The sequence below is a fragment of the Gigantopelta aegis genome, chromosome 8 (assembly GCF_016097555.1).
Source record: "Gigantopelta aegis isolate Gae_Host chromosome 8, Gae_host_genome, whole genome shotgun sequence".
NCBI classification, from domain to species: Eukaryota; Metazoa; Mollusca; class Gastropoda; order Neomphalida; family Peltospiridae; genus Gigantopelta; species Gigantopelta aegis.
Genome location: NC_054706.1, coordinates 16,429,345 through 16,448,252, shown reverse-complemented (window position 1 = coordinate 16,448,252; position 18,908 = coordinate 16,429,345). Strand labels below are relative to the sequence as shown.

The 18,908-nt window shown below is 39.7% G+C and overlaps 1 protein-coding gene across 1 annotated transcript in view; it reads right to left on the bottom strand.

The window, feature by feature from the left end:
• LOC121379966 (eukaryotic elongation factor 2 kinase-like) overlaps nucleotides 1-18,908 on the bottom strand; it is a 43,916-nt gene that overhangs the window by 11,157 nt on the left and 13,851 nt on the right. Inside the window, 6 exon segments of the mRNA XM_041508665.1 lie at nucleotides 231-353; nucleotides 995-1,249; nucleotides 1,810-2,070; nucleotides 2,368-2,514; nucleotides 6,394-6,565; nucleotides 16,266-16,303. Of these exon segments, the coding sequence (XP_041364599.1) occupies nucleotides 231-353; nucleotides 995-1,249; nucleotides 1,810-2,070; nucleotides 2,368-2,514; nucleotides 6,394-6,565; nucleotides 16,266-16,303 (996 nt within the window).

Below are 18,908 nucleotides of genomic sequence, written 5' to 3'. Positions count from 1 at the left end.
CTTAGGTTACACTTTTCCATTAGTGGCAAGGGATCTTTTATATGCACCATCCCAGACAGGATAGCACATACCATGGCCTTTGATATACCAGTCATTGTGCACTGGCTGGAATGAGAAATAGCCCAATAGGCCTACCGATGGGGATCGATCCCACACCGACCGTGCATCAAACGATGGTTTTACCACTGGGCCATGTCCCATCCACCATCAAATAGAAAGTGTTTAATCACCTTTCCCAGAATAGAATCCCCTATCTTCAAGTCATCCAGTCGACGTCGGTCAAGTTCGTGTGACACACTCGATGGTCGAGCCAACTTAGCCTGCTGCTTGGAAAACGCTATTCTGTCCTCCTCCTGCAAAGCAAGACATTTTTATTTGAATTTAATTCTCAAGTATTTAATTTAAGGTTCAAGCACACTGTCCTGGGCACACACACACCTCAACTATCTGTCCAAGATGGTACTTCCCCATTAAAACTGACTATGGATGGGAGCTGGTACTGGGATGTGAACCCAGTACCTAACTAAACACTGAGGCTGTAGTCAACATATGTACAAAGTTCAGTTGAGATAGCACATGCATAGAGTTCATAGAGTTCATACAGTTGTTAACGACATTTTTCAATCAATTTTGAATCCATTTTTTACATTTTAAAAACCTATTTTTGTCATCTACATTACCTACTACCGGCATTACACACCCACTGAGATACATACTGTACCCTTCGTAAACAGGAATCCTGAATATTGGATGTTAAACATTTGGTAATTCTGAGACACAGAGAGGAAGCCTGCACTTTCCCAGAGTCAGGACAGCACACATAACACCCTCTGATATACCAGTTGTAGAGCACTGGTTGGGAAAGAACCACTGGCTCCGCTGAGTAAGTTCGATCTTATAATTCAAGAACGTCAAGGATGTGCACTACCAAGCTAAATCGCTCCCCAAACACAAGAATAAGTCACACACTATGAAGTGTTGTGAAACTTTGTACCTCGGCCATGGACATACTGTCGGACTCGCTGACGAAGCGGATTCGGACTCTGCCGACCGGGCTGTCGATGGACATGGGTTCATCCTCACCGCCGGGGCTCGACAGAGTCGGTGAGCCGTAGCTACTGCGACTGCTCGGCGACCCCGAAGAGTGGCTGCGTCGACTCAACAGATGTGTGATGTCCACTGTCTCCCGGGGCGACACGCTCATACACAGCTCTTCATTCCCGCGCACTTGAGTGTAAGCAAATTTCTTCTGCAAAATTATAAAAACAAATGTCATTCAGTTGTATCAATAACTAAATCAATAGTAATTGGACACAAGTACATTCAAATTTCTTTTATTAATATAAAAATTAAGTTATATTGAGTAACCTTTTTTCATGTCATTAAGACATATTAAAATATCCTGTGCACTCGTATGAATGTTTTAAAAGTATTGCCAGAAAAAAATCAAAGTCAAACTACCTTGAATGAAAATGTCCGTTTGCTAATATTTTATAGTTGGCACACTATATATATATATATATATATATATATATAATTTCACAAGAAATCAATATTTTATACAAAAACTGTACAATAAGTAAAACAAAGATATTTCTGTTGCACTTGAAGACAATGACTGGGATGTGGAACTGAACATCAAAATGAGTTTGACCCAAAAGATGCTATCAACCTTGAAGAAAAGGAATGGACATGAATGGATATGAAAGAAATGGTAAGTGAGGGCAGTTGGAGAGATAGGTCAGAGGAACCTCAAGGAAAATGGAAGCTGGGGGCTGTGGGAGATGGGAAGTGAGAATCTGAACAAACCTGTTTGGCAATGAAGTCTTTGCGACTCTCGATTTCTTGCGGCGACAGATCGAAGGGCGACAGTCCGAGCCGCTCACAGATGATGTTACAGCAGTGCGAGTGGAAGAAGAGCGCCATGCCTTTCTCCCCCAGGTTCCCGTCTCCGTAGTCCTTGCCACACATCGTGTGGATCTGCGGGTCCGTGTACAGGTCACCCACCCCCTGGATGTCCACCACGATCAGCTGGTGGCCTGACCGCTCAAACGTGAAGTGGCTGAACGCCTGGAGGTTAGAGAGTAAAATAATGCTTGTTCAATGACATCTTAGTTAAAATGTGAAGTCACTGAATGACAGAAGTTTAAAAAGTAAAGCATTACAGGTCTAACAACAACTCTGTTCATGCGTAAAGTGACTGGCATTACCAACACTACAATTTCAGTAAGCACGCTACCAACACAGTATTACTTGGCAGGTAAAGTACCAACACTACGATTTTAGCTGGGATACTATTAACACTGCTTGACTTTACCAGGGACATAACCAACAATGACATGAGATGAATGTACAATGATCTCTCACCTGCGGGGTGAGTCTGAGCGTCTCCTCGACGAAGCCCGAGTTTGAGTTGTACTTGATGTAATCTCCCTCGATATAGTGCTCCAGGTGAAACAGAGGCTTGCCCTTCCGCTCCTTGAATTCAAGGATAGACATCTGGAAGATGTCCACCTACAACACACAAACACTCAATGAAAATATACAACCCACGAACGATTAGGGTAATCTAAAATACAATAGAATATATAGTAAAATCTCGTTGGGTCGAACTCGGAAGGATTGAATAGACCGCAATACTTAACCAAAAATGAAGTCCCAAGTTACACTTAAACGATGTTGACCGAATGTTTAGGTCGAACTACCCAACTGGTCAAACACCTCCTTCAGCATTGATGGGATTCGAGCCAATGGGATTCAACAGTACATGTAGATTTTGATACATTTTAAGACATTTCTCACAAACAAACACTCAATGAAAAGATACTAATCACAAAGGATTATTTCTGAACTATGGTCAAACTAGTGTTAAGCAACAACCTAAGGTATGACATATATTTAAAAACAGGAAAGGAATGCGTTTTGTTAAAAAAAAATATTAAGCATATTCTTGAACTCCAGTTATTTGGTGTCTAACAAATGTCCAGGTGGGATCTAGGAAGAGAAAAAAATCCACTGTTGCCACATAAAACTAGTCACGTCAGTGATAGAAATAAGCTGGATTTTTTTTACTTGTTCACCGGACAAGCACATCTAAACATCTACTTGTCCACCAATATTTTCACTTGTTCATATTATGTGGAAACTTGCAACAATTGACAAAAATTATCATACTGCTTTAAATGTTTATTACTTGCCAATCGGATAACCGCTGATGTACATCATGCTTGTCCAAGTAAATGTTCACTTGTCGAGACAAATGGACAAGTGCTTATTTCTAACACTTCACATCCTATTGAATAGCAGCAAGGTATCTTTTATATGCAATTTGTGAGAAAGGACAGCACATATGATGGCCTCTTGATGTACCACTGGATGTGCCAGAGGAAGGAACCAGCTCCATCAAATGGGATCAACCCCCAGCTCTAGTGGCAAACGGTGGCCTTTTTTAACTTAATAAAATAAAGTTAAAACCAGACCAAAAATATTGTTTGCCTAGTTGTAGATGACATTACATGTGTTTTCATTTCCAATAAAGGCCATTTCAATTTTATTTTTAAAAATGTGTAAATCCTGCATTAAGTTTTTTGGATAAAAGGAAAAAGAACCAAGAGTTAACTATTTTTAAAAGCGACATAGTTTGTATGGTTTTTTTTAGAATAATGATGTAATTTGTTTAACTGTATATGTACAAAAAACTTAGAATGAAGTTTGTTTTGTTTTATGACACCACTAGAGCACATTGATTAATTAATCATTGGCTACTGGATATTAAACATTTGGTAATTCTGACTCGTCATCACAAGAAACCCTCTACTTTTTTCCTAATGCAGCAAGGGATCTTTTACATGCACTTTCCCACAGACAGAGAAGCACATACCACAGCCTTTGACCAGTTGTGGTGTACTGGTTGGAACGGGAAAAAACCCAATCAGCTGAATGGATCCACTGAGATGGTTCAATCCTGCGACACAAGCACCTCAAGCGAGCACTCAACCGACTGAGCTAAATGCCGCTCTTATTAGAATGACATCATATATCAAGTGTCCTTGTTTGGGGATAAAGTTAGGAACATTTAGCGTTAGGTATTTTGCATGACGATTTGCGATGCTTATAAGACAAAGTAGGAATAACACATTTCAGTGGAATACAAAGTGTACATTAAAATAGACTTAAAATAGTACAGCTTATAGTTCCTAATTCTATTATACAGTTCACCTTTAACAGTGGCCTCTTTAACACTTGCTTACTATTTATTCCCAGTGTCAGTAAAAGGTGATAAATTCAGGATTAATGGTATACATTATCCACATTAAAGTCGCATGAACTGGCTATGACCTTGTTGGGAATGGGTTATGCTCAGTATTGACTTTCTAGCGGTGTTATGATCATGAACTGTATTGGGTGGGTTACATGCATCCTAACCTGAAAATAATCATATTCATCTACTTACCTTTGTTTGACACCCAATAGGCGATGTGCAATTTACTGTATTGAGTGGGTTATGCTCACTATAACTGTATTGGGTGGGTTATGCTCACTGTAACTGTATCGGGTGGTTTATGCTCACTGTAACTGTATCGGGTGATTTATGCTCACTGTAACCGTATCGGGTGGATTATGCTCACTGTAACCATATCAGGTGGGTTATGCTCACTGTAACCGTATCGGGTGGGTTATGCTCACTAACTGTATCGGGTGGGTTATGCTCACTGTAACTGTATTGGGTGGGTTATGCTCACTGTAACTGTATTGGGTGGGTTATGCTCACTAACTGTATTGGGTGGGTTATGCTCACTGTAACCATATTGAGTGGGTTATGCTCACTATAACTGTATTGGGTGGGTTATGTTCACTATATCTGTATTGAGTGGGTTATGCTCACTATAACTGTATTGGGTGGGATATGCTCACTAACTGTATTGGGTGGGTTATGCTCACTGTATCTGCATTGGATGGGTTATGCTCACTGTAACTGTATTGAGTGGGTTATGCTCACTGTATCTGCATTGGATGGGTTATGCTCACTGTAACTGTATTGGGTGGGTTATGCTCACTGTAACTGTATTGGGTGGGTTATGCTCACTGTAACTGTATTGGGTGGGTTATGCTCACTATAACTGTATTGGGTGGGTTATGCTCACTATATCTGTATTGGGTAGGTTATGCTCACTGTAACTGTATTGGGTGGGTTATGCTCACTATAACTGTATTGGGTAGGTTATGCTCACTGTAACTGTATTGGGTGGGTTATGCTCACTATAACTGTATTGGGTAGGTTATGCTCACTATAACTGTATTGGGTGGGTTATGCTCACTATATCTGTATTGGGTGGGTTATGCTCACTATAACTGTATTGGGTGGGTTATGCTCACTATATCTGTATTGGGTGGGTTATGCTCACTATAACTGTATTGGGTGGGTTATGCTCACTATATCTGTATTGGGTGGGTTATGCTCACTATAACTGTATTGAGTGGGTTATGCTCACTATAACTGTATTGGGTGGGTTATGCTCACTATATCTGTATTGAGTGGGTTATGCTCACTATAACTGTATTGGGTGGGTTATGCTCACTATATCTGTATTGAGTGGGTTATGCTCACTATATCTGTATTGAGTGGGTTATGCTCACTATAACTGTATTGAGTGGGTTATGCTCACTATATCTGTATTGAGTGGGTTATGCTCACTATATCTGTATTGGGTGGGTTATGCTCACTATAACTGTATTGGGTGGGTTATGCTCACTATATCTGTATTGAGTGGGTTATGCTCACTATATCTGTATTGGGTGGGTTATGCTCACTATATCTGTATTGGGTGGGTTATGCTCACTATAACTGTATTGGGTGGGTTATGCTCACTATAACTGTATTGGGTAGGTTATGCTCCATGTAACTGTATTGGGTGGGTTATGTTCACTATATCTGTATTGAGTGGGTTATGCTCACTATAACTGTATTGGGTGGGATATGCTCACTAACTGTATTGGGTGGGATATGCTCACTGTATCTGCATTGGATGGGTTATGCTCACTGTAACTGTATTGAGTTGGTTATGCTCACTATATCTGTATTGGGTGGGTTATGCTCACTGTAACTGTATTGGGTGGGATATGCTCACTAACTGTATTGGGTGGGATATGCTCACTGTATCTGCATTGGATGGGTTATGCTCACTGTAACTGTATTGAGTGGGTTATGCTCACTATATCTGTATTGGGTGGGTTATGCTCACTGTAACTGTATTGGGTGGGTTATGCTCACTATATCTGTATTGGGTGGGTTATGCTCACTATATCTGTATTGGGTGGGTTATGCTCACTGTAACTGTATTGGGTGGGTTATGCTCACTATAACTGTATTGAGTGGGATATGCTCACTGTTACCTTTTTTGGTGGGTTGTGTCGGTTGTACTCTTCCCCCCAGAGTTTGGCATCCATCTGTAACTTGACATCCTCAAAATACACCTCCCGGTCAACATCTTCAATGTACGACTTGGCTACGTAATTCCCCGCGTGTTTCCAGTCTCCAGATCCAGTAAAAGATGACAACTTTTTCCTGCGAACAAGACATAATTAGTGATTAAAATTACAAATTTACTAAATCATCCACTCACAAAATTTTATGTTTTAGAATTTGGAAAATTAATTTGCATCAGCAATATAATACAATAAATTACTTTTTTCTCTCTTATTTTTTTGTTAAACTACCAACTGTTTACAATGATCTAATATCTCAACTGATCAAGAAATATTTTTATACACTGTAATAGTACGAGGACTCGAGGAAGGACGATAAAGGAATGTTTCATTTAATGATGCACTGACCACATTTTTATTCTGGTTATATGAAGTCAGACATGTGTAACTTGAGGATTATACAGATTAACGAGAGAGGAAACATGCAGCCACTCTTTTTGGTTAGCAGTTAAGGATCTTTTATATGTACCATCCCACTGCATACCACAGCCTTTGTTACTCCAGTTGTGGAGCGTGATCATATACCATGTGAGCGCTTTACCACTGGGCTACATCCAGCCTCACCAGGGCTAAAAGTTAGGTCCTTTATTTTCTATTTTCACAAACAATTCTTTATTCAAGAGTGATACACTGTATTTATAAATTATACATGTACCAATCCCCCCCCACCCCCACCCCCCCCACCCACCCAAAAGAAGTTTTTTCTAATTAAATAACAATTCAATTTAAGCCATGCAACTAGCCCACTGGCATAATGACCGGTCAGTTACAACTTATAATCAGTGTTTTTAAATTATGCTTAAAACAAAACAAATGTTCAACAACAGGCCTTGAACAACAAAATATTCTATTTTTAAAGTATTGCTCACACTATAAACAAATGTCTAACAACCCATGCTGTGGACAGCTTTCCCACTGTTATTATATACCAAATGTGTGGTAAATTTATGAGACCATAATCAATGATATATGCACGTACTTATTTAACCCTATATTAACAGCTGCACTTGTCAAAATATACACTGGTAATAAATAAACAAGTAGACCAGCTTGTTCAACAGTCAGGAGTGTCAATGAACTCAATGTCCCAGTTCATAATTATCTCAAATCATCAACCTGGGGCCCATTCTACAAGCCGATCTTAGCGCTAAGATCACCGTAGGTGTATAAAGTATACTAAAACGCAAAAGAAACGCAGGTTCTCATTAAATTGGATATAAAATATTAAAAAAACAAAACGAAATGAAGATTTCAACATTTATTTTGGAGCTACACCAATTCGGCACACATTGGTGTTGGAAATTTTTGATTGAATTCCTTTTTGGCTATTGTTTCATGTCATAAAGTAGGGTGGGGGTCCATGTTAAAAATGTGAAAGAGACGACCTGTAGCATTGTCAAAGTCAGTATCGCGTGTGACCACCCTGGGCATTCAAACAGGCAGTGCAACGTCTCCTCATTGAGTTGACAAGCCGTTGAAAGAATGCCTGAGGGAGTGAGTTCCATTCATGGACCAATGCTGCCTCCAGCGCCTGCATATTCTGAGGTTGTCCGCGAGCCTGAAGGCGACGTCCGATTTCATCCCAGACGTGTTCGATAGGCGCCATGTCCGAGATAAGGCTGGCCACGGCAACGTTGGGATGTTGTGCTGAGCCAGCAACGCCTGTGTTGCCCTGGCAGTGTGCGGCCTGGCATTGTCTTGCTGCAGCAAGCGCACACGTGGGTGAGCGGCAAAGAAGGGAACGACGTGATTGTTCATGACGTCATTTTGGTACACGGCGGCATTAACGCGTTGTCTGAACACATGAAGTTGTGTTCTGTGGTTGAATGAGAACCCACCCCACACCATCACACTACCCCCGCCCCATCGGTCGGCCTGCAGAACGCAGCAGTCGGAGTAACGTTCATGTCGACGTCGCCATACTCGGATTCGGCCATCAGCGTTGGAAAGATTGTAACGGCTCTCATCAGTAAACAGAACTTGTTGCCACTGGCCACGTCGCCATCTTTGATGTTGTTGCGCCCACTGTTGACGTTGTTGGCGGTGCCGAGGGGTCAATATTGGTCCCACATAAGGACGGCGGTTACGGAGTCCTGCTGCCCTCAGACGGCGTCGGACGGTATCGGCGGACACTGGACCACGCACCTGGTGAGCGGTGTTAGCTGCTGGCAGCATCCGATTCCTAAGGTGGGTCACCCGGATGTACCGGTCTAGGGCTGCGGTTGTCACCCTCGGGCGGCCGGTGCGTGGTCGATCGTTCACAGATCCAGTGATTTGGTGACGTTGAGAAAGGCGTGCGATTGTCGAAACATGACATCCCAATTGTCTGGCTACAGCAGTACGGGTCTGTCCGGCTTGCAACATCCCGATGGCCATCCCTCGCTGGAGTTGCGTCAGTCGCGGCATTTTTAAAATGTGATTCTGTTGTCTGTCACTACTCAAATTGAATTTATGCGATTAAATCCAGGTGTGTAGGCTTTATAAGCATTTCAATGAGTGTGTTTGCACTGGATTCATGATACGGATAATCCAGCACGTGCAAACAACGTGTTTTGAGAATTCGTGACGTCACACAGGTAATGAAATTGACACGCAGGTGGGACTGCGGTGTGGGTGTGTGCCATGTCCTTTAACACAGTTGAGGTTCAATTCCACCAAAGATACTGCTTTACAAAGTGCAATTCTTTCGCATTTTCAGGACCTGCGTTTCTTTTGCGTTTTAGTATAGTTATGGACTTCAAAGTGATCTTAGTGCTGCTAAGATCACTTCATGGAACAGGGCCCAGGTGAGGCCAATACCAGGGTTAGCCACATCCACTAGCCCTCTGTCCCAGGTAGTGAATTTTTGGTCTGAGCTAGTAGTAATCATCAGCTGCATAAGGCTATGTTACATAGGGCACTAGCCAAAGCTTCTGTGAGGGCTAGTCACTTTCTCAAACAATGAATGAAGGAAGGTTTAACGGCACCCCAGCAAGAAAAATACTTTCTCAAACATTGCCAATACTCATTTTGTTTTCTGTAATCTGTCAAGTCTTAAAACAATTACTCTTACTCATCTCTTTTTTTTCTTCTTTTTTTCTCTTTTTTTTAAAAAGATGATTCTATTAATTTTCCATGCACTCAATTCATCGATTTATAATATGCTTTTTTCCTCTACACCCAATGGATGTTTTTGTTTGGGGATTTTTAATTTATTTTTAATTTTATTTTTTTGGGGGGTGGACAGGATATTGTTTTTTGTTCTGGGGCATTAGACATTAATTAATTTCTTTTTCAAACTAATACCTTTTTCTCAGTACAATAAATTTAAAAAAACAACAACAAACAAATCCAAAACATACACCATAAATTTATTTTTTATATTTATGTATCTGGTTAATATACCAGATGACTGACAGTTAACATTTTGCTGGGTACCATCAACAAATCTTTTCTATATGATGGCCTAAGATGTACTTTATCAAAGAATAATGATAACAAAATGTCAATGTGTCTGCACTGACAATTATTAATACTTCATAATAGGATTAGTACATAAAACACACAAAACTCTTACTTGGAGACACTTTATATTAACTGAATACCAGCCATAGCACTTGAGTTTAAAGCCAATACAGACAGTTATGTTTCTTCCTTTAGCAATTGAAAATAAATCTGTTTTCCTCAAATTGCTAGTGTTTTGTTTTTGTTTTTGTTTTGTTTTTTAATATAAAGTCTTGTCAAAAATAGGCCAACAATTGTTAAGGTATTGTGATATTTGAGCTGACTGCTGGCTCAACAAAAATGTACTGCCTTCATTACAGATTAATACAATCGTTTCTGTGGGTGTCAAATTCGCTGAGCGTATAGCAGACTACTTTGAATAAAGAGCCTCATAAACGTATAAAACATCCTGGTTCTAATGTACGTTTTAGTCATCAAACTGAATATCAGGTGGCAACAGATGGGCAACTGTACCTGACACTCCTTAAAACCACAGGTGTGTCCATGTATACAATATGCAAAAATTGAAATTATTATTGTATAGTGCTGCATTTGCCAACACGCCTACGATAAAGAACTTTAGGTTTCAAAAAAGGAAGGAAAAAACCCAACCATTTGTAACTTCTGTGGTGGATATGATATGTTGAAAATAATTTTTTAAACACAGACATGCAAATAAACTATAGTACTCGACATGGGTAGTCAGAACTAATAAAGTTAAAGTTTGTTTTGTTTAACATCACCATGAGTTCACTGATTTATTAATCATTGCCTATTGGATGTTAAATACATGTGTAGTCAGAACTAATAAAGTTAAAGTTTGTTTTGTTTAACATCACCATGAGTTCACTGATTTATTAATCATTGCCTATTGGATGTTAAATACATGTATTTGGAAATTCTGACAGTGTTCTGAGGAAATGCTAAAAAACAATTCCATTAGCAAGGGATCTTATACCTGTACTTTTCCACAGACTGGACAGCACATACCATGGCATTTGATAAACCAGTTGTGGATCATTAGTTGCATGTGCCAGAAAAACAACCCAATCAGAGAGTGAAAGGAAAGGAAATGGTTTATTTAACGACGCACTCAACACATTTTATTTTATGGTTATATGGCGTCGGGGGTTCACAGAGGGGGTTCGATCCTCCGATCCAAGCACCCCAGGTAAGCGCTCTACCGACTGAGCTAGATCCCACCATCTGAACACACAAGAACTAACAACCTGCACACGTAAGAACAAACATACAAGCTGCACGTTCTTATGCTAATCCAAGTGAAATTCTAACAGGCTGACGTGGGTGCACACAATCTTCTGCCACCATGTAACCAAGACCTTATTAACAGCAGGTTGTCTGTGTTGTGCCCCCATTTCCCCATGCCATGGAGTAAAACACACATGCACCACAGCCTTCAATATGCAATAAATAAAAAAATTGACAGTGCACCCATTACCAGTGATATATCCTCGGGTCATAATGTTCCCATTTTCAAAGGATGAAAACATCCCCGGGCCGTAAAGAAATCAGCCAGGTAAACCTACAGAAGAACGAACGTGAGTTGGGGACAGGAAGATGCATTAGTACATTTTAAATCAAGGACGTTATGACCTGAAGATGTTTTGACTGATTATCAGTTGGCCTATCAATCAATGTTAGTACCCACTGCACCTCAAGCAAATGTGACCATCTTACTACGTGTACCATTTTCCTGATAGAGACTGTACAATATACTACCTACATTTTCACTAACTTAAAGGATAAACAAAAACATTAATCTTGTGTAAATTTAATTTCATTTTCATAACAAGAAAAACCCCACGATATTACTCCAGAGTATAATTCTGGATAAACAAGTAAGTGCCCAAGGACACTCTGCAGATATAATGAGTTTGACACCAATCTAGTGGGAGCTACCAAGAAAGAGCCTATGATGTAACAAGACAGAAAAAACAAATACTGTGGAATTAAACATCTCGCCTACTATAAAATTGCCTAATGAGAAAAATACATGTTGTAACCTACATGTAACACCTAATGAGAAAAATACATGTTGTAACCTACACGCAACACCTAATGAGAAAAATACATTCTGTCACCTGTCAGCATTATTAACACTGATGTTGCATAAAATATTATTATTATTATATATTATTATTCAGTGTCATTTCAAAAGTACACATGCTTTGCAAAAACAAATGTGCTACCGTATTTTCCCATGTATTATGCGCACCGGTGTATAATGCGCACCCCCCACTTTGAACGTTTATTCTAAGAAGAAAAAAACATGAACCACAATATAATGCGCACCGTTTTTTTAAACCACAAAATCGACAGTGAATGCAAGATGTACCGCTTTCCCCGTCACCAAAATTAACGAAAACTTCGGAAAAGCGAAAGAAGCGGTATATTCAAGAAACCAAGAAACAAAACTCAAGTTAGGTATTTGAGTACATAGACCTACATGTCACATTAAACAAAGGCTAGTACCTGTGTACTTACATGTCACAGACTCACACGTGCATAAATCAAAACAAAGTTATATACCCCATACACTGTAAATGACTAATAAATATATGAAAACAAAAATATAGCATATTACATTTGGTTCTCGTGGCTAACGTGAATGCGCGAGATTTCTAAATTTATAATAGTGTGGTATATTTCCGGTTTGCCGAATTAAATCTCATGGAAATTTAAAATATTTACGGTCCAGTTTTGTCTTTTTTGTGCACTTTTTGGCGAGGCATGGATACTTTTGTAGATTTATTTTGCATTTATTACAACCATCACAAGTGAAAAACGATTTTTAAGAGGGTTTTGGCGTTTTGTTGTAATGAACACTGTCAATAACCTGTAAAGTACCGTAAACTACCGATCAGCGATTTTTCATGGGTGATCGCTGGACATTTTTAAAAGATATTTTTCTATTGCGATGTATAGTGCGCACCATCATTTTTAACCTGTATTTTCTGGAAAAAAAGTGCGCATAATACACGGGAAAATACTTGGAATATAAAAAGTGTACAGTGAAATAGATTTACAGTGCACAGCTCACAATATTACCATAAAGTTAACCTTAAGTTTAAATAACCTTAAGTTTAAATTACCATAAAGTTAACTTTAAGTTTAAGAGCCAGACATGATTTTTTTAAGTTTCAGGCCCCTGGTCTGTTCCTAAATATTGTACATTGTTACGCAGATAACTGATTTGTTTTGACATTTACATTTACATGTACAATAACACTCAAGTATGATAATTTAACTATTTTGCTCATATCAAACAAATATAAAAGTTCTATATACATGTAGTTTATACAGATGATTATTCAGTTGTGACTTATTATTTGAACAACAAAAACATATGCAATAAAGTACTCTTATAACTAACTGGAAGGACCATGATAATTAGTTTGTTATAGCAGTAATTCGTTGTACACATTTGGAGTTGTCCGATTTCATTTACAAAGTCAGCCATATTGGATTTTTCTCATTTAAAACACCTTACATAAAGCATACATATATTTTAACACAATTTATTGTCAACAATAAAATAAATAAATGCATAATACAACTTAAGTAGCATTTCATTTATGTCTGGTTCATTATATACACACTAATTTACACTGAAATTTACAATTTGGGACAAAATATTTAGTTTGTTTTAAAAGTTAATTTGTTATACATAGTTATATACATTAACATTTAATAATAATATATAGCGTGAAAAAATGGGACTTTGTGACCAGTTCATTGTATGCAGTGGTTTGTTGTAAGCGTGTTCGTTTGATGCAGTACTTAGTTTGTTTAAGTGTATTCATTATAAGTGTACTTTACAGTGTATGTATTATTGTGTGATTATTTTTTATCATATCAAACGTAAGTATAAAGTGTTATATTTGCTGCGACCTTTACTTGACCGACAAAAAAGATACATGCCTTGTTGTTAATGATGTGCGATTGTTCTGATCACACAAACAAAACTTCACCGAGAGACTTATCAGACCCAAGCATGTTAATCAACCACACCTACGGTAATCGATCAAGCGAAGTAGTGAATAATGAATACAACTAAAATAAGACTGCTGGATCAACACATCCATTACCATGCCTGTGTACTAGTATATCTAGCAACGGCTGTATTGACAGATCTAAGTACATATCTAAACTGGCCTTGTTGTGTAGTGGTTAAGACATACACAATGTATTACCTTTTAGGCTGGTAGGTACTGGGTAGTGGTGTTCCACTGATCAAAACGTATAAATTGTAAATGAATCAGCTGGACACTTACCGATATATTATAAAATGTTTATAAATGTTAACTGTAATTGTTCTTACAGTTTAAATAATGGTATTGATGTAAATATGCTACTAGGGTTTGGGGGAGGAGGGGTTTTATGTAAATACATGAAGGAAACTAACACGGAGTTAAAAGTAAAATTAGCTATTCTAGTGGACACAACAAAAAGTGCATGTTCCTAATAATAAAAATCCTTCTTACGGTAATGCATGTCTAGCCAATTACATAACTGCAAGTTAATCGGCTGGCACCCAACTGATTACTGATGATGCCATTTCAACCGATTACCAACACTAGCACTGGGTTTACATCTGAGCGCTGGTACTGGCCCCCACCCAGAGTAAGTTTTAACGGCTCAGTTGAGTTTATTAAGACCACCTCAAATTGCTGGCCTATTTGTGACAAGCATTTTCATATTTGAAAACCAGAACATAAAAACTGTACAGCAATCTGAGAAAAATAGTGTGTGTTTTTTTTTTGTTATAGGAACAATATGTCTTTCTCAACTTTACATTCGTGGAGGAAATTGTATAGATCTACAGTCTACTTTCCAATCTATTTCCTTTATTATTAAATAAATACCATGTTGTTGTTGTTTTTATTAAAGACTGTTCAATACTCAATACACAGTTGTGTATACTTTAACCTCCCTGTGGCCGAATTATAACTTACAAAAATGCTATGAAAACAACAAAACAATCAGACACATGTTCATACACAGACACTCACTCATACACACACAGCTGTCTTGAACACACTATACAATAACTCGATATACACACACACAAGTAATCAATACCACAAATACTATATATATCTAAATATATGCACCATAAGCATAACCCAGATAAACACATGACTAAGCCCTCTCTATTAAAATGAAGAAGCACGCTGGGGCTAGGAACAATACACAGTGATAATACACCTGATAGAAACCCACAACCGATAGGCACATGTTTATAGGCCGATTGCCCCGCAAGGGAAATCGGTCAAGCTTCGTGTGTGTCAGCCAGTGAGAAAGCTAGTTGCAACCCAGCGTAAGCAGTGAAGCACAAACGTGCAGGCTCTTGAGTTTTTTTTAGTTCTGGTTCAACCGTCCGAGATAAACAAGAGCGACCCAGAGGTCAATCACCTAGCCAGGGATACACTGCCCACGTGGATGTGTCTGTATAGATTTACATGTCGGATGATTTAGGTTATTTTAATCGGTGTTCTCACTTCCTAGTACTATCAGACCTGATATAATAGGCTCTTCATTGTACAGTGTATAAAGTTATAGTTTGTTTTGTTTGATGACACCACTAGAGCACAGTGATCAATCAATCAATCAACTACTGGATCTGATGTTAAACACTTAGTAATTCTGACATGTAGTCTTCAGAAAAAGGAAAGAAATGTTTTATTTAACCACACACTCAACACATTTTATTTACGGTTATATGGCGTCAGACATATGGTTAAGGACCACACAGATATTGACAGAGGAAACCCACTGTCGCCACTACATGGGCTACTCTTTTTGATTAGAGGAAAGCCACTACATTTTACCCTTAGTAGCAAGAGATCTTTTATAGGACTTTTTCATAGACAGGACATCACATATCACAGCCTTTGATATACTGTAACCTTGGACAGTTGTGCGATAGCTTTTCATTTTTTGAGGATCTAGTTTTTTACTATACAGAATCCACATCCAGACATCTACATGTATGACATCTTTATAGGCCTCTAAACAATTTGATAACAAATGTTTCCTTCACGCATCACTCACACAAATTGAGTTTTGCATAATCCATTTATTGTTCGAATATTAAATCAGGTCACCATTTATATGATAATATTGGGTTATGTAAAAACAAAATGAGTTACCTGAATTTGTATTGCGTAAGCCATAAATACTTAACGCATATTTTCATTTCTCCAAGACCTGCCTTATGTCAATATTAACGAAGCATGACAAACAATCAATGCAAACAAAAGACAGATACTTACATCCTGTAACACTGTCGCATTGCTCCTCGTGTAAATGGCTGTAAAAAAATACATATTGAAAATAATACAAATATTTTAGAAAATTTGTTTCTAATTTTCATTATTATTCATACTTACCTAGTGCTAGCACAACAAATATGCTATTCAACCTGAGTCATACCTACACACTGCAGAATTCTCTCCCTTGCCGGATATGCGCAATGCTATCCTTGCACGGGCTACCTGTAACTTCATTCTCGGTTCAAAGTCCACCCACCGAGGGAAAGCCTCATAGGGGTGGGTGGGAGGTATAGTTTGTTGTGCTAGCACTAGGTAAGTATGAATAATAATGAAAATTAGAAACAAATTTTCTAATAGTCTTATTCAACTTACTGTGCTAGCACAACAAATATGCTATAACGGACGTGCAATGACACCGTTAGAGCACGTGAATTCAACATTAATGGGAGGAGGTAAGAAAATAGAGGACTTACCCGTACCCAAAAAGCTCCTTTGAAGTAATGACATGGAGATAGGATGAACCACGACATACGGTAACAAGGAGTCAAAAACCTTTTGGGAATAAAAAGGGGCTTCCCAAAAGAAAAACTCATCCCCATGAAAAGGAGGAAAAACATCTCCCCAGGGAGAGGAAACGGTAGACAACACTACAAAAAACCCCATCCCTCAGAAAAGAGTGGAGTGTTAAACATGTCCGAAGCGTGAATCGATGGCAGTCGGACGGAAAAGAGGTCGACCCCTTTCCGTTGCCCTGCGCACAGACACGACGTGTTGAGCCGCAATGACTGTCTGGATCCTACGCGTACCGTCAGGACCAACCGCCATATCCCGGAAATAGAAACGGTCAAAAGTGTGCCGTCCTTTCCAAACCCCTGCATTCATGACCTTTATAATATCTAAAGAGTCATGAAAATTCAGGGAAGCAGAAATGGCTCGGATCTCATGTGGTTTAACAGAGAAATTCCGTAACACATGATCACCCGCCAACTCATATGCTAGCTTGATGGTAGCTGCTATCCATCGAGACAAAGCATTTTTTGTGACATCACCCGGCCTAATGGTATAAGAAATAAACAATCTCTTTTTACCCAGCCGCCGGTTTTTCGTACGCTGCAAATAATACTTCAATGCTCTCACCGGGCAAAGAAGTCTATCCGAGTTATCAGATGACAGTGTACGAGATAAACTGTGAATGACAGTAGGTGGAAACTCTTCCCCTGGAGACTGGTTTTTAGCAACAAAGATAGGGTCGGTACGTAAAGTGACAGACCCGTCCGAATTGTAATCAACCAAGTCATGCAAAAAAGCATGTATCTCACTGATCCGACGACAAGCTGCCAGTGAAACCAGAAACAGAGTCTTCCACGTCAAGGCACGAAGACTAGCAAACCTCAACGGCTCATAAGGCGCACCCTTAAGAGCATGCAACCGCCGCGGTAGATTTGCGCTTGGGAAGAGACGCGACCAGAAAGACATTCCATTTCGGAATAATGGAAGGTCGTTCAACCGTGGATTGTAATGATTTAAGTAAATCATGCAACACCAAGTTGGTAGAAAAGTCACGACATCCACACTGTTTAAGAGTAGTGAATTCCAAAATCGCAAGAGCTTTTGCGACCCAAAGTCTCCGATTTCCTTTCTTGGACCAACGATTGAGATATGCCACTACCGACGTATTGACGCAGGCTCAACAGAATTCGAAATCCCGTGTTGGTCGCAGAATTCGCCCAACGAACCCACAGTCGCCATTTGACACTGATAAACCGACTCGGTAGACGGTGTCGAAGAACACACCGGAAATGAAGACAGGCACGATGCACTGCCTCCATCTCCAAACAGTTGATATGAAGCTTCCTCTCGGAGAGATTCCATACCCCTGAAATGTGTTGATCCACAGATGCGCCCCGTACCCGTGCAGCGACGCATCCGTGAACAGGATCAGATCCGGAGCAGGGGGGTGCAACGGAACCGATAGGGACATGCACTTGTCCGACAGTCACTCCTGTATCGGATGAGTGAACCATGGGCCCAGAGGCACTATCGTGTCCCAATTGTGACCGTCCCACCGTGGGGACAAATGCCACTGGAGTGGTCGTTTGAATCGTCTGAACCGCACGATCAATGAGGCCAGAGATTCGAGGTGGCCCAACACCACGTGGAGAGATCGTACCGTAGTACTTTGCTCCCCCATCAAACGTCGCGCCGACGTTTGGAAATTGTGGATACGCGCATCGGTGGGACGAACCGACGCTACCACAAGATCGAAGACCACTCCGAGATATGTGAAAATCTGAGCCGGCGTTAACTCCGATTTCACCCAATTGGGAAATAAAACCCATTGGAGGATCGTGTCCAAAACCAACCCGACATTGGTCTGACACTCCTGTTGCGACGAAGCTGGGATCAACCAATCGTCCAGATAGGTATGCATTCGAACCCCTAACAAATGAACATGACCTACCACCGCTTTTACCACACGTGTAAAAGCATGGGGACTCGTCGCCAAACCGAACGGGAGCACACGAAACTCGTACGCTTTCCAAACAGTTCGAACAGGAAGCACAGAAACTTCCAAAACGCCTTGTGCACCGGGACATGGAGGTATGCGTCTTTCAGATCGATCGACACAGCCCACTCCCCAAT